We start from the raw sequence: 22,518 nt of genomic DNA, 5'->3' as shown, positions 1-22,518 counted from the left end.
CAATTGTGCTAATTGCCATAAACTTGAATTCCCTCTATAAACAAAATGAGCAAGGATGTGAAAATCACTCAGCCAGTTTGACAGTTTAACAAAATACAGGTAAAACCCATTATAACACGATGCTAAGGGTCCAAAGAATAACAATGCAATATAAGCATGATCGTGTTAAAAAATTTTTCGAAAAACTACCCATAGAAAATGTGCATTAAATTTTCAATGTCATCAGTTTTAACTAACCTCTTAATCATATAATCTGCAGGGGATATGACTAATTTGCTTTTCTGAGAGCATTTATTTAGGATTCTAAAAAGAGATATCACCTTATATTAAAAAATGTTAACCATGCTGCCAATGCGTTATAATGGGTTTTACCTGTATGTTACATTCATTAATAATAACAAAAATTGGGCAACAAAATGCTTTCATTGATTACGTAAATATTTAACACTTTTTTCCAACTACACTTACGAGTTTGCACAGTGGCAAACATGCAGTTTTTTGTATTCACTAATAAAGTCTTTCCAGTTCTCATGCATACAACATAAAGTTTCATTGTCATAACACCTCATTGCTTTCACTGTTTTGATAATGAAAATAAATTACAGCAAGTTGTTTTGTTATTTATCTAAAGTTAATTATCACATCAACTTCTGCTGAAACATACTATAAAAGGTCTGTCCACAGATACCGTGCTCACATAAAAACTACTGCCACCATCTCTGCTCCACACCCAGTTGAGAAGATGGTATGAATCATATGCAGTCTATGAATGTTTTTCATGAAGATGTCATTTTCTATCCAGGTCAGATAATGTGTATATCTACATGTTTATAAGAGAGATTTAAATTTGTGGTATTTGTATCAAATCCAAATCTCCAGACTCTAAATTATGTCTATTTTATTTTTCATTTGTCAGAAATCAGATGATGGGGGTTTACCCAAGCAATTGGGAAACAAGACGGAATGTGCTTTACTTGGCTTTCTCATGGATATGGGTCAGAGTTATGAAGCCATTAGAGCGGAGTATCCTGAGGAGAAATTGACGAAAGTGTATACTTTCAACTCAGTCCGAAAATCAATGAGCACAGTTGTACCTGTTCGTGGTGGAAACTTCCGCCTTTTTACCAAAGGTGCTTCAGAAATCATAATGAAAAAGTAAGTTAACCTGTAAGAATACGCATATTAAAAATATTGTTGTATCATTCATTTTCATGGGTCTCAGTTTTGTTGGGTATTTTAAAAGGCAAATTCACTTTCATGGGTACTAAAATTCATGGTTTTGCCTTTTAAAGTTTGCACATTTGTAGGTATTTAATTTAGTGGATTTACCTAATAATTACTCCAAATAAAGAATGTAAAAGAATAAAACTGTGCTGAAAACATATGGTGTTTGCTTCAGTAGTGAAAACAATACTACCACTTGTATTAGCACAAATCAAACATCAGTCATGTTGAATCACTTGCACTCGATATCAAAATGGAACCAATAAAGCCAACAGTACTAAGTGAATCCTTTATTAAAGTACCATATATACGTGCTTATAAGTCCATGTTTATTTTCAATGAAAACTGTATTCTTGCAGAGTAAACACTACAATAACTTTCATAACTTTAAGGGTAATATTACAAACTCTAAATGTTTGTAGTATTTATACTGCTGTCAGCTCATATATTTGTATGTTTTCATGCCACTATTCCCATTCAGAAATGTATATATTGCATGCACTTTGTTTATATGTTTCATGATGGTATTTGTTATGCAGTACTTGAATTGACCACTCCAGTGTCCTAGTGGTTAGAGTGTCCGTCTGGATGCAGGAGGTTGCAGGTTCATACTAAAGACTTATAAACTTGGTACTGACAGCTGCCTTGCTAGGCGCTCAGCATTGAGAGGTTTGTATTAGGACTGGTTGGCCCTGGTGTCTGGATAATATGACTGGGTGGGACATAATGCTACATGTCTGCTGCATGATGTCCCAGTGCTAAACATCGCTAAAAACTGCCACACTGCAGACATCATAGCAATATGACTGAAAACCCCTTAATGCACACACACACACACAGTACTTGTAACTACATTTATTTGGATTATAATAATTTGAAAATATTCCTAGTAAATTAAATATCCACTACAGAGAGAGAAGTCTCTGTCAGTGTTTTTTTTTTTACAGTGTTTACTAGCAAGTATACTGCTTCCATTTTCATGCCAGTCCCAACAACCTGTATTTGAATTAATATTTGTATTTTGCTGTATAGACACTGTGTTTAATGCAATGAAAGTTTTGATTTGATCTGTATTTTCTTTTTTCATAAGCCATACCTAATTCCCAAGGGATATTTCCCAGTTTTTCTGCTAGTGCATGTGCACCTTGTCTTGTAAAGGCCTTGTTTTCAAGTTGACAGTCCTTTTTGATAGAGCCATGAATTTGATACTTGTTTAGTACTGACAACACCTTGTGTGTGTTTGATGTGAATCCGTTAGCACCCTCTATGTTTTCCCATAAAACAGCCCTTTGATCAAGCTGCACTTTTGATACTTGTTCATTGTGAAAACTTGTTTTTAGAACTCGGTGATCTTGCCACACAAATGACACCTGATAAGTTGTATCCATTATTAGTGTCACAGATCAAAACCTCAGACTTCACATAATCTGCCGCATATGACTGTAAAGACTAGGAATCAGAGTAGAATGATATTTACAATGATCAGATGACAATGGAGGATTTTTTAAGAATTTTACTTGCTCACTCAAATAGTGGGGATGAATTCTTGGGCTTTGTACCAGATGACTTTTGACAACAATTTTTATCAGGTACTGTGAATAAAAAAGGTTTGGACTTGGCTTTCATTGTTTTACTTTTTTGTAAGATGTGTGGAAATAATGTATTACGGGATATTTTAATTCGATCTTTCTGAACTATTTTTATACTGGTATGTGACCTTGTAGTAGAATTCACAGATTTACCATATAAATGGATTCAAACTGTCAAGCATTATGGATTTCTATGATTTGATGACACAAAGATGGACAAAATGTAAGTTGTCAGTTTATTTGTGAATAGAACACTTGTGCCCATTCAGGAGGTGCAAGAATGCAACACATGTAACTTTGACATGAAATAATTAAGTTACTGTTGTACTTTACTGATGGTTGCAGAAGTTGTAAATAGTTACATATGCGTAAGTTTTAAAAATCAGTATTTGTTCCAGAATTTGTTTGTCATAAGCAATCAGTATTTTTGTACCCTGGGGTTGGCAGGTATGTAAGCACTTCAGGTACTGGACTAAACCAGCTCACTTAGATGCATAAATTAATTTTCAGGAATTTTTTTACTTTTTTACTGGTTTATTTTAACCCTGGGAAAAAAATTCTTGAGTTGGCAACAAAAAACGGGGATGGTCAGCTGACTGTAAATGCACATATTTTCTTTGAGCCTATGGTGTATTTTACACTGGTTTTGTCTTTGTTTTTCCCATCCATCTAGTTCGGCTTTTTTATTTGACTTGTCGATAAGTCACCCTTTAGACTGATCTGGCTTGCAGAATACTTGACTTAAAAGAAGGGTCAAAGACAAATTAGCCATTTAAAACCCTGAAAAAAGGGTGAGGGACTAGAATGGAGCACATGTGGTACACGTGTTTGATCTCTTCCCACAAACACTGTCCAGAAAGCTACATGATCAGTTACACACTAATGTGGCATTAATGTTACTAAAAATAGAAACAGCCTTAAACAACTACTCAAAAACCACTCAGCAGAATTTGACCAACTGTAATGGAAACCATCTGGTATTTAAAAAAACTGTAAGATTTGTAAAAATTCAGCTGTTCTGCAATCAAAAATGGCCAACATTACTAACAATAGTAAAACCTTTACACAACTTCTCAAGGGTTGATGAACAGGATTCAAAGTTGACAGTATTCTGCAATGTATTTATATAAATGATATCTATCCAACATCAGATATGGTACCCATTACTAAATACAAGAGGATAAAACACTTAAAATGACTGAGCAAATTTAGAAAAGAGCTTCTTGGCATCAAAGGCCTTCATATTTATACAAATGATGCTAGTCCAAATTAAGCTATGGCTGCTGTTACTAAAAACAGAAATAAAACTTTCAACACCTTCTTGTCTCTAATTGCACAACAAAGTTTGGTTTAATTTAAAGGAAAGTATTTTTGCTTGAAGTTATTTCAGGTTTGCTCAGATACTGCCAATCACCAGCAAATATTAGAAAATCTTTGACAACTTCTCAAAAACCATTATTATTCAGAATATTTGAGCAGTTTTGATTGAAAGTGTCCTGCGCTAAAGTGCTTTCAGATTTGCAGAAATGATGCTGATCTGCCATGAATTATAAAAGAACCACTAAATGTTTTGCTTACATTTTTTTAATACCAAATTGGATCAAATGTGACAGAAACTATAATTGCATAAAGAGCTTTCAGTTGCATATAAATAATGCCAATAAGCCATCAGATATGGCCATTATGAATGGAAATAGACAAACCTTGAAACTACTTATTCTCAAAAGTCACTTAAAAGAGTTTAATTAAATTTTATATGTCACCTTGATTCGAAGAATTTTCAGCTTTTTATAAAGGATACCAATCCTTTCTCAAATACGACTGCCATTACTAAAGATATAAAAACATTGCAACAACTTTGTCTCAAAAAGCCAATTGTCAGAATTTTACCAACTTTGACTCAAAACATTATGACATATAAACACCTATTAATATTGGACAGATTGTGCTGATAATGCCATCCAAGATGGATGAAGATACAAAACTATGGTAGTTTTGAAGCTCTTGTTTTCTCAACATATTTGATCAACAGTGTTGGAATAAATTGACAGAATGCATTGCATTGGCTCAGATTCTTTGCCATCTTCTCTTACATTTAGCATTTAGGCAGATATCTAGGTGAATAATGTCAAGCCTACTTGGGCCTTTCTATCCTGCCGTAGCAGAAGCGCAAAATAGCAATCACTTTGGCATCCATGTGTTTGTATATCCATCAACAACCTTGATTAAGGTCAGTGTTAAAGTTTTTTTAGATTCAGCTCAATGTTTTAAGTTTTTGGTTTTACTTTCTAGCCAGATAAAGTGCATGCTAGACAAAAGGATAGTCTCTTGTTAAGACTTGCTGTGAACATTTGATGTTGATGGGGATTTCCTCAGTAATATAAAGGTCAGTTCACATCAGTCACATGTAATCCCATATTCTTCCTGAATTAAAGTAACAAATATTTTACTTTCTTTTCCAGTTGCAGCTATATTTTGGACTGTAGAGGGAACCCGATTCCATTCTCCATTGAAAAGCAGGAGCAGGTTGTGAACACTGTAATTGAGCCCATGGCCAGCAATGGCTTGAGAACCATATGTCTGGCCTATAAAGATTATGTCAGAGGTATTCTGTTATTGATATACTGTTACACCTTAAGAAGCGAGAGGAAAAAGTGTCATCCTTGATCACATGTCTGTTCACCTACTCATCAAGATCCCAAATGCTCATTTTAGTTCTTGCTCTTTCTCTGCATGTTCTAAGACCACTGCATGTACCTTTGTTTTACAGGGCAGAGTCCTCTTCCAGTGTTTTACTTGGGTTACCTGCAATAAAATATTGGAAAGAAAGCAAACTGTATTTCATGATTTAATCATTAACTTTGTTGCCCATGCCCATGATATGCTATATATTCTAATTGCAGACTAAAAAGAGATTATGATCATTGGTAATTTCCCATACTCAGAACATACTTATCTTAAGCATTTAAAAAATTTGCAACATCCCACTGCCTTCATCAGCGACTAATTAGTCGCTGATGAAGGTAATGTGGTATTGCCGAAAATTTTGAATTATTGAGATATGTATGCTCTTAGTATGGGAAATTACTAATGATCATGAATTATACAGGGCAACGAACAGGTTCCTACGGTACCATGAAATCGGGGGAAAAAGTCAGGAGAAATGATAAAAATTCCCGACTATGAAAAGTCTTTTCCTCCACAACTTGACCATCGAAACAATTATGTAATTGAGGCGTAACTGGACTGATCGTGAGTTAAATTTATTGAGTTCTAACCAGAATATTAGTAGGTTGCAGTATGGTTCATTTGGGTGCTTGCCATAAGTATATTTGTTGAGATAATCCGAAAGCTCACTGGATTAGATTCGTCTAGTAGACTTTTTCTTTCACAGACAGTTCGATATCCATATCTTTTTTTTTATATGGAATGTATGAAAACCAGTCTAGCATCAATAGAGGCCAACATGGTGGCGTTAAAGCATAGCTGTTTAGCGGATGGGCTAGCAAACTTAAATGTTGTTAAATCGATTTATATCTGCGTATCTGTTGACGCATATGGCGAGTACTGGGTCAGGCTTCATCTCTGCCAAGTTTTGTCTAGTCTGTCAGCGGATTAAAGCCAATGATTACATACATGCCAACCATTAGTGCTTTTGGCATAATCATTACACTTTTTATCACCAAATTACGCATTAGGCATAACTGTTCGGATTACGTGTTTTCATTTTATCCCCCTCCAAAATAATTAATTTGTTTTCTCATTTTTACTAACATCCTGTTAAACCCACAGATCGTATTCTAGAAAAGACAGCTTCTATGTAACTACGACATAAAAGTATGCTTGTCCGAAGACTTGCATGTACTTTCCTAACAGTATTATGTTCTATTTATAACACTTATCCTACTTCAAGAAACATGCTGGTTTCTGCTTTCAACTTTTGACCTCCATTTCTATTTATAGCAGCTGTATGGCTTAGTTATGAGAGAACAGACTGGTTTTCTAACTTTTAATCTTTGCTAGCAGATTCTTTGTTCTAATTTAGAACAGAACTGTTCTGTAGGTATTTGGTACTAAAAGTCAAGTCAGATTTATTTTAGTTGATGCATGTTAGAGCAAAAATATTTTTCAAATAATTTCGCATATGGATTAGGAAAAGACAAAAAACCGATTCAGAGATGAATACATGAACTACACAATACAGCGTTCCATTCTAGAGATCTTCATGCCCCTTGCAGGCTGCATGGAAAGGATTTTAATACTGGTCATGGTGGTAAAACAAAAATTTTGAATTAGCTCGTTTACTAACTTCAGTACTGAGGTAACTTCTTTTTGTACAGCAGAACTAAATTGTGGACACGAATTTTATAAATGCAGATGCATTATCTACTGAGTTCTTAATAAAACACGGACACCTCTATCGGTAGAAGACTACATTGGTCCTTTGTTCAAACGAATGCTTCCTGATTCCAAAATTGCAGAAAATATGCATGTGCAAGAACAAAATCATCTAATATTGTTAGGTGTTTAGCAGAAGATACTTCACTTACAATTGCAGAAGCCATGAAAATTGGGCTGTTTAGTATTGCAACAGACAGGAGTAGTGATTGTGACAAAAAGTTGTAACCAGTCTGTGTAAGAGACTTTGACAATGAAAAGGGCAAAGTCAGAGAGCTTTTCTTTCATTACCAGATTTAACAGTAGATTCCACTGGAGAAAACATTTTATTTATTTGCTTGATAATACTTTGAATAAACTTAAGTTGACATAATTGTATGGGATTTTAAGCTGATACTGCAACAGTGATGACTGGAATTCATAAAGGAGTTGAATTCTATAGTTTGAAAAATGTCTCCATCATCGTATATATTAGGCTGTCTCTGTCATATGGTGGGTGCATCATATGACAGAGACAACCTGATATATACAATGATGGAGGCATTTTTCAAACTATAGAAAAAGCTGCTGATAAATTAAAAGAACTCCTAAAGTATCAAGTTGGCACTCCACTCTACCTGACAATGTACTTCATACGGATAGAGTTGATTTTGTCATCTTATTTCCCAGCTAAAAGACCCAATAACTGTAAGATATAAATTTCCTCTTCTTTGTCAAGTTATGAAAGGAATATTGGTTCTTTACCATTCTAATGCTGACTGTGAGAGATTGTTCACAAAAATAAAACTGAATTCAGACACAGGCTGTCTAACCCAGCACTTAGTGCTTTACTGGTGTGTAAAACATTCATAATCTCAGCTGGTACAAAGTGTTTTGAAATTGAGAGTCATTTGCTTTCTAAAGCTCAAAGTGTTATATACGAAAACTTGAAGCAGTAATTGATGTTAAAATTCCAGAGGGATAAATACATCATTTTGTATATATGCTCATTGAATTTGTATCATGATATATGTGGATTACTCTTTTTCTGCTCAGTTTACTCTTTTTTGTCCACTTGGATAACACTTTTTCCTCACCAGGGATTGGCATGTATGCGATTATAATACTTGCCATTTTTGAGAAAATAAATAATTTTCCTATCGATTTCATGCAGGTATAAATCAGTATAACATAGTTTAAATTTGCTAGGCCCCCTGGTAAGCAATCTTACAGTGGCCCCAGATTCCAAATTTGTTATATGTAATTGCTCTGAACCCACACTCCATCCTAATTGTCCAGATGTGAAAAATGGGGTTGGAATATTCAGAAGAAAACCCAGATTAGAATTTTTTTTAATCACTGAGCTGAACTTCGGTGCGAAACTATTACACAGTAACATTGAGCTTGAAGCTTTCAGATCTTAAATAGAATGCAGGAGGAATGGAAAATTGTCCTCCCTTTTATTATATATTAAGAAGCAATAAGAGCCCATGTATCAATACAGGTTTTGGACTGCTTTAGTGAACTACAAGAAGAAAAGTTGATTTTACAGAAAATTCATTCCTTGTTTATACAGCAATATATAATTTTGAAGGTCTTTTGTAAAAATTTAAATCAACCCTTTTATAAATGTCTTTAAATGATGGAATTTTTAACCAAATCGTCTTAAGAAGTTTAGGTTGGTTGAAAAAGCTTGAGATTTTATTGGCACACATAAATTCAGGGTTAAACTTTTTTTGTTACAAGATAAGATTCTAATACTTTGCATTTTTGGGGGGTCATACTGTGACAGGAAAAGTTTACTTTGTATAACATGCACACATTTTGCTCTAGAATTCTTTAGAATTAAAGGTTTGAAAGGAAACAAAATAATTTATGTTCATTATGTTGTTTCCTTGTAGAAGCATAATGCAGGTCAGCAAAGTAAAGTTGGAATTTGTATTCTGTACATTGAAATGGCTTTAAATGCCAATTTATAGGAATGTAGCCAGATTTGTTTCATGTGACTCATTTTGTGGTTTTGTACATGATCATCTTTTCTGACATATATGTTTTGGAATATTGAAAGAGAAAAATCTTCAGATTTGGAAAATACATGTTTATCCAAAATGTTCTTTAATTCCATTCAGTAATGGTCATATGTTAACCTTGAAAAAAATTAATTTCATCCTGGAAAAGACTTGGAAATTAATATTTAGAAAAGCATGGAAACCATGAACGAAGCAACCTTTTCAATTGTAAAATGAGATTAGTTTGCATTTTGCTTTACAAGATCCTAATGAGGGTTTAAAAAAGTATCTGCTTTATCCCAAAATGTAGATCTGACTCTGATTTTTATGTCCGTGCCTGCATTGATCTGTGTGCTTGAGTATGTGTAAGTCTACATGCATGGCTACATACATGCTCATCACTAAACTGGGGTTAGACTTTAGTTCAGCTATATACCTGCCCATGCCAGTCATAAATAGAGACTTTTTACATTGATGTTTAGGGGCCCTGAGTGGCCGAGTGGTCTAAAGCACTCTCCGTTATGGATCACTGCCATCTCACCTCTGTCTGCGTGGGTTCGAGTCTCAGATTCAGCCAATGTGGGTATGTGAGAAAGCTTGTCAGTAGCTTCTCGTGGGTCGGTGGTTCTTTCCGGGGTTTTCCTGGGTTCTTCCTCCACCATTAATACTGGCTGCCATGTATAGCCTATCGTGTGCTGAAAAATGGTGTTAAACCCTACAACAACAACATTGATGTTTGTTTCATGGCCAGTAAAAGACTGAAAATCTTTGACTCTTTTCATAAATTTCATTTGAAATGAGCACTGCTGTTAGATTCTGTTTATCACATAATGAAAATAACTATTTTTAAAAAAAGAGAAATTGTAGAATAATGTTAAACAACTTTGAAATATATTTGGATACCTTGGTTATTATAATTTTATATCTCTGTGACATGTATTTTATCATGTTTTATTTTGGTTTTGTTTAGGGAAAACCTCTCTCAAAGTACAGCACCTCTGCCTAAGTAGGTCATTTTGATCTATATTATCTATATGACATTTGTATAACCTTCATTTTGTCTCATAAGAAATGCATTGTATCACTACGTATGTAAATATACATTCAGAATTGTGCATATTTGGCTGTTGCAGGTACAAATGAAATTAATCAAGTCCACTTTGATGAGGAACCAGACTGGGATAATGAGGATAATATCGTACGAGAACTCACCTGTATTTGTATCGTGGGGATAGAGGATCCTGTACGACAAGAGGTACGAGTTCTACCTTTTCGGAGTGCAAGTACATTAGTATTATGTTCCTGTGAATTCCTCTTGGTGTGTGTGCATACATGTGTGTGTGTTTTTATACACACATACAGTCAAACCTGTCCTAATGGTCACCTGTACATATCAGTCACTTTGTCTTAATGACCATTATGAATTCGCATGGCAAATGTCCAATATACATGTCCTGTGTGTAACAGTCACTTGCAGTGGTATCTCCCTACCTTAAGCAGTCACTAAAGCATATCATTAGTATGCAGATTAAACTTTTGTTTGATGAACACAGCATTGTTTAGATGGCACATTGTGCAAATTAATGTGTACACATTTTACATCTTGCTTGTACTCACTGTACTCCAGTCACGCTGTCATTCTAACTCAAAGGTATCACATTGTCAAGTTCAAAAGAAGGGTGGTTTCATCCTAAGGGTGAGGGTCAAAGCAGTTCATTTGCAGGAAAGTGGAAAAAGTAGCTGTGTGTAATTCATTCCACATAGCATCTTGAATTTTTCCTGTTGGTAACTCTGTAAATTTTCAGATCAGTGTCATTAAATGTAGATAAAAGTACCTAATTCGTTTTAAATACTTCATGTGAACTTAATTAGGTACTTTTAGCTATGTTTTATTGTTGTTGTAGGGTTTAACACCATTTTTCAGCACATGATAGGCTATACATGGCGGCCAGTATTAATGGTGGAGGAAGAACCTGGGAAAACCCCGGAAAGAACCACCAACCCACGAGAAGTTACTGGCAAGCTTTCTCACATACCCACATTAGCCGAATCCGAGACTTGAACCCATGCAGACAGAGATGGCAGTGATCCGTAATGGAGAGCGCTTTAGACCACTCGGCCACTCGGGGCCCCTTAGCTATGTTTAATAATGCTGATCTGAAAATTTACTGAGTTACAAATAGGATAAAAGTCATGATACTGTGTGGAATAAACTTTAGTCACAGCAGAAATGGGAGTCTGGAGAACTCACATCAATGAGTTTATTAATTGTGAGCAAGATATTATGGCCAATTTTGACAAAATAAATTCAGTAAGAAACTATGCATAATTTTTATTGTTGTTTTAAGACATTGAATTAAAGCTATCAGTGAAAAAAAGTAAACCTCTCAGTAGTGATACAAATTAAATCCCTATTCATTAGGGTCAGGAGTCATTTAAGGTAAAATACATCACAATTCATATTTATATTACCGGTAGGGTTAAATACAATACAATTCATGTTTATCGACACAATCAAGCAGTATTTTAATTATAACTTGTAGAAGAGTGGATATTTCAAGCATTATTTTTGATGTATAGATTTTATTTGTAAAGGTAGAAGAAGTTTCAGTTTATGTGTTACTAACAGTAGCCCCAATAAGCTTAATTTCTCATTTGTCAAACGCCTCTCACAAAAGCCATCTTTTTTTATCACGGTGAGTTTGATCAACCTGCTCTATTGTTCACAGTGGGACACCTATTTCCACACATAATATTAGCTGGCCTAGGTTTCACAATCTTAGGTAGGCTGTCAGTTAGTAATAAAAATAGTTTGTCATGGTGCTGAATCTCTCCTTTATCTTTATTAGGGAACAAATTTTTCTGTATTGAAATCTTAGTGATATGAATTTTATTTAGGCACCGTTTCTACTGATAGTGAGATTAAAGTGTTTGCAAGTGCAAGAGAGTTGTATTAGTACACAATGGTATTGAGTTTTATTGATTTGATCTGGGCGTATTGAAATTGGCAGATTGGTTTTATGACCTGTTTAAGAGCTGATGATGATCTAATTTTATGAGGGATTTAAGTGAGGAGGCAGTAATCTTTTGTAGAACCAATTTATTATTTTTGCTTTTTTTATTTTATTGATGAGAGTGCTGCTAATAATAATAAAATGCCAGTGGTGTTTGGTGCAAAGTGTTTATCATGAACCAAGTTTGAGAGCTTAAGCTGTCTGCAGAGAGAGACATACATACAAGTATATACAATTTGGTTATTTATTATTGATTGAAGAGTAAGATAAAAAATGAAAAATGAATCCCAAAGAATGGGGTGGCAGGTTGAAACAAAATAATTGCATGCTTCTGCTAGATCTCAGTATTATATCTGTGACAGCATAAATTCATTGTAAACACCAGTAATAGTACAGTTGTTTTTCTTACAGAGAGGTAATTTTTGTTTTTAAAAATGGGGCTTTTTTATATATATAAAAAAACAAGATGGGGATTTTGTGATTCTGTCTGTTTTGAGATGTGTGCATTCTTAACTGATTCAGCCCCGATCCCGTCTGTAGGCGTGATGAAGCTGTACCCTACTTCCGAGCTCTGCAGCATCAAGGTCATTTAAGAGACATCAGCATGGGTGTATTAAAAAAAACAAACAGATATAGCTCTAAAATGATACCAAATAACCTGGAGTTGCACTACAAAATACAGAGGGTAAAACCTCATTTTTTTGGACCCATTTTTTTTTCACCCAAAATTCGCTCAAGATTGGAATGCGATTTTGTGTCCGGATTTTAGACCTTTTGACCTCAGATCTAAGGCATACCAGTCTTAACTGCACACAGACAGGTGAACCTTTGCAAAAACTACAATAAGGTGGGCATTTGGAATAAATTGCAGTCTCCATACAAAAATGATGGGTCCATTAAGCAACAAAAAAAAAAAAAAAATCCAACTTTTACCCTTTTGCTCGTGCGCAAGCAAAATAACCAATGGAAAATGATGTTTCTAATACAACTAGTCTCATGGAAAATCTGTTGAAAGCCAATGTATTCAGAAATACCCACCCAAATGTATTTCCTACGCACATTTCAGGCAAAAACCACAAAAACCTCTGGGGCTGAATGAGTTAATTAATGTCATAAAACTAGTCTTACAATGATACAGACAGAAAGTTTAAAACTTTTAATGCAACTCCCTTAACACTGCCTAAGATAGAGACTTTAAACCATGAGTTACGATTATGGGTGTTCTGTAGATATGCACATGTTTAGAATGTTGATTCACTGCTATGTTGTAAGGCTGTTGGATTGGGGATGGTTTGCATAAAACTTAAATAAGCTCAAAACGAAGTCTTACATGTAAAATTGTATCTGGGATAGTTGACCCATTTGTTAATGCATATTGGCCTTGAAAATGATAGAGCTAACAAATAACTTGGAAAATGTTGAGATTACCACTGTTTACTACATGCACCAACTCGACATGAAAGGCAAAATTAGATATACAGTCAGCATAAACTCCTGGGTCTATCCTAGGGGATATAGATTTAAGCAGTGGAACAAAAGAGAAGATCAAGGAATGTGTTTTTCAAACAAATTTTTCAAATAGAATTGACTTAGGACCATATGCATTCCAAGAATGATAATCCTCTGTTGATTGTTTTTTTTTATTCACATTTCAGGTGCCAGATGCAATCAGAAAATGTCAGCATGCTGGGATCACTGTGCGTATGGTAACTGGAGACAATGTTAACACTGCTCGCTCAATTGCCACCAAATGTGGAATCATCACCCCTAACAGTAGCTTCCTGGTTATGGAAGGAAAGGAATTCAATCGTAGAATTAGAGATCCAAAAACAAATGAGGTAACAATTTGCACAGAATTACCTCAGATACAGAAATTTTGTAATTGCTGAGCATATGATAGTGTACTGATTTTTATGACAACAAATCATTTGTTCATTTCAATAATTTCTTATATATATATGTGAGATCAGTGCGTATTATTGCATGTACAGAAATGCACCTCCCTATACTGGGTCCTGATTACTTGATAATCAGCTTTATTTCCTTGTTTCCCCTGTAGCACATTTTGTTGGCAAAGATAACTAAAGTGCACTAACAATTCATAGATGTTGCTTTTGAGAAGCACTAAACATTATTTAAACTGAATCTGTTAGAGGCGGAGGAGTTAAGTTACTGTCAGCCTTGCCCTATGGGATTTTACATGGATCAAATGGCTGTCATCAAGGAAGCAGTTAACAATGGGGGTTTGTAACTAAAGGCAAAACTCCTTAACTATATTGTTTTGACTACATTTGCTGACTTTTATCAATATGGGTATAATTTGCTTGATAACGCATATTACCATATCATACTCTCTGAAATCATTTATCAGAACTGTTAATCAACCAGTAGACAAGAGTCGCGGTGGCTCAGTGATGAGCATGCTGGACTCGCAACCAGAAGGGTGTGGGTTTGAATCCTACTGTTAGACCAGCCTGGGTCAGCTACAGTGGTGTGTATTTGGACAAGGCACTGTACACGGATTGCCTCAGCACTAAATAACATACTTGTGTTGCTGTGCCACCAAACAAATAAGTAGACAAAAGAAGTGAATCCAAGCTTTCATGGACATTGATGAATTCATCAGTTATATTGTTTGTGGAATGTATTGTAAAAAATCGACATTTACTTAAAAGTACTAGCTCATCTTCACATGAACTTCTCTTCCAAATTAGTGAAGTAGAATTTTTGGAAGCCATTCATGCAGAGCCTTACATTAGACTCCGCGCTTCAGAGAACCATTTAGTAAAGAATGCCAGGTGTACTTGCATTGTGGATTGATGTGTTTGGCTTCTACACTGTTTGATTTGCATCCTTCTTTTAAATCTGTATTCTGCTTCAAAAAGAAAAAAACCTATTATAAGTGAGACATGACATTATTTTGTGGTTCATTCAGTTATTAATGGTAAAAAAATTTGAAAAAAGTTCACCACAGTCAAGAAAAGTGGAATACATGCAGGGTCCTAGGCAGATGATTAGTACCACGATCAGATTCGGCTAATGTGGGTATGTGAGAAAGCTTGCCAGTAACTTCTCGTGGGTCGGTGGTTCTTTCCCGGGTTCTCCCTCCACCATTAATACTGGCCGCCATGTATAGCCAATCGCGTGCTGAAAAATGGCGTTAAACCCAACAACAACAACAACCACGATCAGAGCACACCTCCCTGCTGCTCTGTACCCTACACTGGCTATCCATTCGATCCAGAATCAAACACAAAATTTGTTCTCTGTGCCATGTTTCAGTGTTGGACTCTAGTCCAACATACCTATGTGATCTCACCCATGTGTACACACCAGCAAGATACTTACCCTCCTCTTCTGACAATCGTATACTCATTATTCCCACTATGAAAACAAAGCCATATGGACAGCATTCTTTTGTATACCAGGGCCCAGCAACGTGGAATGAATTGCCCACTGAACTTACACACAAAGACACTGATCACATTCAAGAGGGCTCTCAAAACTCACTTATTTCAACTGCAAGAACAAACTTAAAGACCTAATAATGTTTCCTACCTGAAATATTCTCAGCATGTTTTTTATTTTTTAATGTTTTTCTAATTTCATGGTGTTTGTTTTTGTAATAATATTATGTTTTTTTTATCTTATAGGTGTTGTCAAATGTTGTAAAGCGCTTAGAGCTTCTAAAGATAAGGTGCTATACAAAGTCCTCATTATTATTATTATTATTATTTAAATACAGTGGTATGTTTTTGGGTTCATTGCTTTCAACATGTACTTTTAACACAGTGTCAGCAAACCATCAGCTAGGTCACTGTGCACTGTGGTGCAAGCAATTGTACAAATTCATGCCATAACTGATTCAAGGAGTGTCTGAGCTACAACCAAATCTACCATTAAAAGTACAGTAGACAATTACCTGAACATTCTGCATATTACAGTCTAGAGAAAGCAAGTCTTATTTCACTCACAATACAAAGGTTTGCCAGAAATTAAAGAAGACAAATTGTACAATCAAGTTGGATTTTGGTGGTAAGACCATTGTTAGGCACTGTAAAGAACTGGTACATAAAATTATTTAAAAATCGGTGGGGGTGGGTGCAGCTTTAAGGCTGCATTATTGCATCATAATTTGTCTAGGGTGATTTTGCTATGAAAGCTTAACTTTGTTTTGATTCATCTTTTCGTTTTGATTAATATAGTCAGAAATGCTGCCAGGGCTTATGGGTGTACAAATTGTGCAAAAATTGTACGAGTTTTTGCACACTTGAACGACAGTGATGCAGGAGAACTCCTGCAGTTATGCTCTGAGTTGTGCATCCAATAATGCACTCTGTGTAGTATAAAATGTTTTAGCTTTTATCCCTTAAAAGGTGGTCATGTAGTGTTTATCACAACGTATTGTTTTTCAGTTAAGCAACTGTTTATACGTCTGCGTACCTCAGCTTGACATGAATTAACTAAATTTGATTGGTGCAAGTGGACTCTTGGAAAAATGCATTCTGTCATGGCTTTAATCTTGCATTCATTTAGTTGTAGAAATTATTGTTTAATATACCTGCTACTTAGAAAACTCAGTATGGCTGATTCCCGATATGGTTAATTTTCAGATGATGTTTTCAAAAAGTAGATACTGGCAGATAATAACAATGATGACAATGATAATTTTTAAAGTGATGAAATTTATCAGATTGTACTGGAGCTGGGATTGCATTTGTGTAAATACCAATGAGTGTACCCCAAAATGATCTTTAATACATGTCTGATGTACATGCTAGATGGACAAAAACAGATGGCATGCTATTCAACATTCTCTATATTCAGTGACACCAAGCTGAACTAAAATGCCAGCAATTTAAAATAAAGTGCAATTTCCTTTTCTTAGATCTTGTGCTACAAAACTCTATAGCACTTCTAGCTGGCTGTATTTGCTATGCATATGCCCCCTCAGAAAGCAGATTGGGGGGGGGGCATGTCTCAGCACAGAACAATATTCATGCACAGATAAGGAACCAATTAAGCTTGGAATAAATTAACATGATTTTTTTATATTTATTTTTTTACAACTAGAGGGAACATGTATTGAGGATTTTTATTTCATTAGAGCCTTAACAGAGTTTAGCAGGAAGAAAGAGACAGATATTCAGGTATTAGGTAAATATTGAAATATTTGGTTTTTTATATTTTGTTTACTCACCCCTTATTTTGTTTACAAGGAGTGAGGAAAAATCCTGACAACATCTCTATATATTTATGGTTTTGTTCTTAATGATCATCAAAAATTATGCCCAACTGATTGTTCAATGGTTATTTCTACAGGTTATTCAGGAAAAAGTAGATGAAATTTGGCCGAGACTGAGAGTGCTGGCCCGCTCCTCCCCTCAGGATAAATATGTACTTGTAAAGGGAATAATTGACAGCCAGCTCAGCAGCAATAGAGAGGTGGTGGCTGTAACAGGAGATGGTACTAATGATGGACCTGCTCTAAAAAAAGCTGATGTTGGCTTTGCTATGGTAAGCAATTCTTCTGTTGGTGATCTGTTAATGTGAAATTGTTGATTTAGCCACTTATTTTTCTTATCATCTGGAAATAAGTAATACCATGTTTTGGAGTTAAGTATATATAAATACTTGCATGAGATAACAGTTTCACAAGTGAGCGTGTATGAGGTAGGATGTTGGACCTTTCATACTATCTTTGGTAAGTACCTGTGTATGTTTGAAAAAAATGATAATGTTCACTCGGTCGTAAAAAATGTTTGAATTTTGGTGCCAGCTTTGAAAAGTGCTTGAATTTGAAGTCAGCTCCAGAAAGTAGTCAGAATGCTTGAAAAAGCTCAGTAGTCTTTGAAAAGTGCTTGAAATCTGAAATCATTTTTAAAAAAATATTTACTGACATAAAATCAGGAAATAAAATAAAAAGATCTGCTAAAAATCTAAAAAAAAGTTTCAGAGACTTTAATTCCATGTTCTGTTGCTTGCATATTCAGGAAGATGGTTCGGTTGCTTATGCACTCATTGGTACTTGATCTTGTTTTTGAACACCTCACAATATAAATGAACAATGCTGTGTTGACTGGGGCATTAAGGCTTTTAAATGTAGCTTAGGTCGCCTTAAGGGACACTGTTGGGATTTATCATCATCTACTTGTGCACCAATCATGGTAATCAAAAATAAAGTTTTAAAATGGTATGTTTCTGACCATGTTCTACATACATTCATTTGAAACAAGTAGAAAATTGCTTGTAGAATGCAGTATTTTTTTTTTGTTGTTAAAATTGATGAAGAAAGAACATCTATCTAGATGCATGTGCAAAAGCACAAGGGTCTGGAAACTGCTGAAATATACATGCATTGACCTTAGATTAGATGTTCCCACTATCAGTATAACTAGGGACTTGTAGAGATAAAGTTAACCTCAGCAAGGTCAATGAGCAAATATGCTTTAAAATCTAACAGCAAGAATGAAAAGCATAAAAGATGGAAATATCATCAGTAGGAATGTAGTTAGAATATTGAATGCCTAAACATGGAAACTTGTGCAAACATGATTGCCAACTCCCAAACTGGTGCTAATGAGTTGTCAGCATATCTACCTCCATACATCAAAGCCCACTGAGCTCTGGTGACTTCATTTAGGCCTAGATTAACAAAAAGTATTGATGAGTTCTTGTTTAATAATGAAATTCTATGGACTCTATATACCATAATCAACATTCTACCCAGGTTTATATGCAGTTCCATATGGTGCTTGAAAACTACACAGCTGTCCTTGAAAAGTTCCTGAATTTCCTAATGAGATATCTGTATGAACAGTGTTATTAGACATGCAGATTAGATGGGGCGGGGAAGTTGGTAACCTGTGTTTTTGCCAATTTCATCACATTGATAAATTCATTGTGGACAAAGGTTTTGCATTTTCAGATTGATGGCATTATCCAGGTGTTTTTGAGAGAAGAGGTTGAGATAATTATTACCAGTCTGTTCAGCTAAATGCAAGGTTTAATTTGTGTGGCTTATGTGTGTTTGTATTTGTCATTTGTTTTTGTTGCTTTTAATGGCACATTTAACACATTATTGACCACATTGTGCTGAGGAAATGGTAGTTAACTGCTTTTCCCCAAGGACACACCAAGGCAGATGACCTAGGTGCATGGCCTAAGTAGGGATCAAATCTGCAGCCCTTTAATTACTAGTCCGATGCTGTACCAACTTTGCTACTGCAATTCCCTCATGTTTGTAATGCCATGCATTGCCTCCTTTATGGTTCAAGATAGAAACTACACAATATATGGTTGAGATTGGTCTTTAGATGTTGGTAACAGTTTTTGTTTGGGATGGGGATGGTTTTTCATACATTCCAATAACTTTCAGCTTAAAAATTAAGTGACCAGTATGTTTGAGAAATGGTGTGGAGTGAGTGATGTCACTGACTTAGGCATCAACAAATATTAGAATGGGGTGTGCATTAAAATGAGACCCTGTGGGTCATGTGCAGAATTTTGGGAGGGGGAGGTAGAAAGTTGTGGCTCCTGCTCTAACTTCCCATTGCAGAGATGCTGAACCTATACTCACATATACTCGGATGTTTATAAAATAAAGAGTAAAATATACACATGTAAATGTCAATGTCCTTGGGTTCCATCCTTACCCTAATGGACTTCATTTAACTTTTTACCCCTGAAACTATTTTAATGAAACTTTTGCCTTTGTATACCATGACTTAATGGTATTTCACTTACCTCAAGGCAATGGTTACTAAAGGGAAAAATGTAAATCTGACTTGTATCCATGCCTGGAGTACACCTTTTAAGTCAATTGATATTTTAGTGAAAATTTAACCTTTCATATTTCGTTACTAGACGGCACATCACATACCATAGTCACACACCCTATCTTAGGGTCAAGGTCACGGCTTGGAAAAAGTATAAATCAGCGATTTCTATCCATGTATGCTAAAGCAACAAGGTCAACAGAACATGACCTTTTATCAGCATCCATCAGATCTCTACAAAGGACTGGGGAGATTTGAATTTAATCAGATTGGATTCAGGTCAAATTAGGCATAATCAAAGTTAGTGCCTGTTTCCACACCTTAGCATTCAGTAGTCCAGTCCTGGGTCATAGGTCAAAGTTGTAAGATGGTCAAAGGTTGTACGATGGGAATATTATGTACAATTAACATTACTCTTGTTATCTTTTACAGGGCATCTCAGGAACAGACGTAGCCAAGGAAGCATCAGACATTATCCTGACTGATGACAATTTCACTAGCATTGTGAAGGCTGTCATGTGGGGGAGAAATGTGTATGATAGCATTGCCAAATTCTTACAGTTTCAGCTGACTGTCAATGTGGTGGCAGTCACGGTGGCATTTATTGGTGCTTGTGTCATTGATGTGAGTAAATACATTTTTATACCCATTGTGACCCATTGTTAAATCTTCTGTGATTTGCTATGCAAATCATGTGTGATGTTAATGTAAATATGAACTTTTCCAGCTATTGGCTTGCCTGGGTTTGGTCCAGATCTTTGTGTTAGACCAGGTGGAGTTGATCAGGAGCTAGATTAACTTTACAGCAGGGTGCCTCAGGCACCTAAAATCTACCCTGTGTTCTTGTAAAGCACCTGCATGATCAAGCTTTGCACTTGTCTGGCATAGCTTGCATTTTGGATGAGGATGAAGTCTATTGATTTTAGAATCCAAAGGTCATGGTCAGTTTTATAAAAAAATTAAAATGTTAACTGGTTTCTGCACAGAAATTTCAGTTATTAACCATTACCAAATGGCTTATGTTTTGGGTAAAGAAGAATTGATTTGGAGCTCGAAAGGTCTATCTTAAAGGCATTGAAAATGAAGAAAAATGGGTTTTGCAAAGTAACTTTACTTCTAGATTAGATACCTAGATCAAAGATTGTGGATGGCTTGTACTTGAAATAGGGAAGAGCCTGTTGAGTTGGGGATCAAAAGGTCAGCTCAAGGTCATTTTTGGGATCAATGAAAAATTAGTTTTGGCACAATAATTTGTGTTTTAGGTTAATTGCTTGACCAAATTTTGTGGCTGGCTTGTATTTAGGGTAATAAAGAAACTTGTAGATTTTGTTCAAAGGTGAAAGTTAGTTTAATAGGAAATTAATTGTTTTGGCACAGTTTTAGTTCCAGACTGCATACATTGATTGAAGGTCAAGGTCATTGAACCCAATGATGCTTTATTTGTGTAGGGTTGCCTCTATGATGCATGGTAGTGAAAATACTGCTAAAATTTAAAATTCAGTGTGCAATTTTTTAATTCATGCAGGCAAAATCTCACCAAAAATAAGGATTGGGTGCAAATTTTTAAGACTTGTGCTTTATTTCCAAGAAATGTAGAAATTACCCATTTTGCTCCTGCACAGCACTGGTGTTCTGGACTGCCATTGCTTTTGGTAAAAGAGCATTGGTAATCAGTGAATGCTGGATTTGGTTGAACTAGGAGATAAATCTGTCTAATCACAAAAATTTCTGAATGTAATTAGACATATTTGTTTCATTAAAGAAATCTCATACCTAGTTCAGCCATCTTTGGCATTCCTCAGGTATCATCTCTCTTCAAAAAAACTGAAATGGCAGTCAACTGAGTTTGAAAAACACTACTAGTCTGTGCCTGGAATTGAATTTGAAAAACACAACATCTGGTCTGTGCCTGGATTTATATTTTATGCGAGGACAGTGCCCAATTTATAGAATCCTAGATGCAACCCTGCTACTAGTGTCTAAAAGATTTACACTATTAAACAAAAGGTTGGCATATGATGTAACTTTAATGGCACTTTTATTCAACTTTTGTTATTCAACTTGATTGGAGCCAACACTGGGTACAAAATACCAAGGATCTGGTAGAAAATATGTCTTCCTTAATAATGCAGACTTGATGCTCCTAAAAATTTCGCACACACACTGAATTTAAAACTTTTGATACTGAATCACAGATCTGTAAAATCTGAGATATTTTTTTAATATTCTAGCCAGATCTTAATTATGGAGCTTTGTAGAGATTCAGTTTCATTCTGTGTACAATAATTAATCTTCATTTTCAGGACAGTCCATTGAAGGCCATCCAGATGTTATGGGTCAATTTAATCATGGACACGCTTGCCTCTCTGGCTCTTGCCACAGAACTTCCTAGTGAAGAGCTTCTAGAAAGGAAACCCTATGGCCGCACAAAGCCACTTATTTCTCGCACCATGATGAAGAATATCCTCGGCCATGGAATATACCAGCTCATTGTTATATTTACTCTCTTGTTTGCAGGTAATTTGCA

General features: G+C 35.4%; 1 protein-coding gene across 1 annotated transcript in view; it reads left to right on the top strand.

Moving 5' to 3' along the window:
* LOC149788976 (plasma membrane calcium-transporting ATPase 2-like) overlaps window positions 1-22,518 on the top strand; it is a 104,254-nt gene that overhangs the window by 33,614 nt on the left and 48,122 nt on the right. The window contains exons 8-14 of the mRNA XM_089973573.1: window positions 917-1,155; window positions 5,276-5,418; window positions 10,333-10,454; window positions 13,869-14,051; window positions 17,536-17,730; window positions 20,424-20,615; window positions 22,295-22,508. Coding sequence (XP_089829699.1) covers window positions 917-1,155; window positions 5,276-5,418; window positions 10,333-10,454; window positions 13,869-14,051; window positions 17,536-17,730; window positions 20,424-20,615; window positions 22,295-22,508 — 1,288 coding nt within the window. The remainder of the gene's footprint in view (window positions 1-916; window positions 1,156-5,275; window positions 5,419-10,332; window positions 10,455-13,868; window positions 14,052-17,535; window positions 17,731-20,423; window positions 20,616-22,294; window positions 22,509-22,518) is intronic.

This window comes from Sinohyriopsis cumingii, chromosome 11 (assembly GCF_028554795.1).
Source record: "Sinohyriopsis cumingii isolate HCF-2022 chromosome 11, ASM2855479v2, whole genome shotgun sequence".
Lineage (NCBI taxonomy): Eukaryota > Metazoa > Mollusca > Bivalvia > Unionida > Unionidae > Sinohyriopsis > Sinohyriopsis cumingii.
Note: the sequence above shows the minus strand (reverse complement) of the source record. Positions and strands in the feature narration are given on the sequence as shown.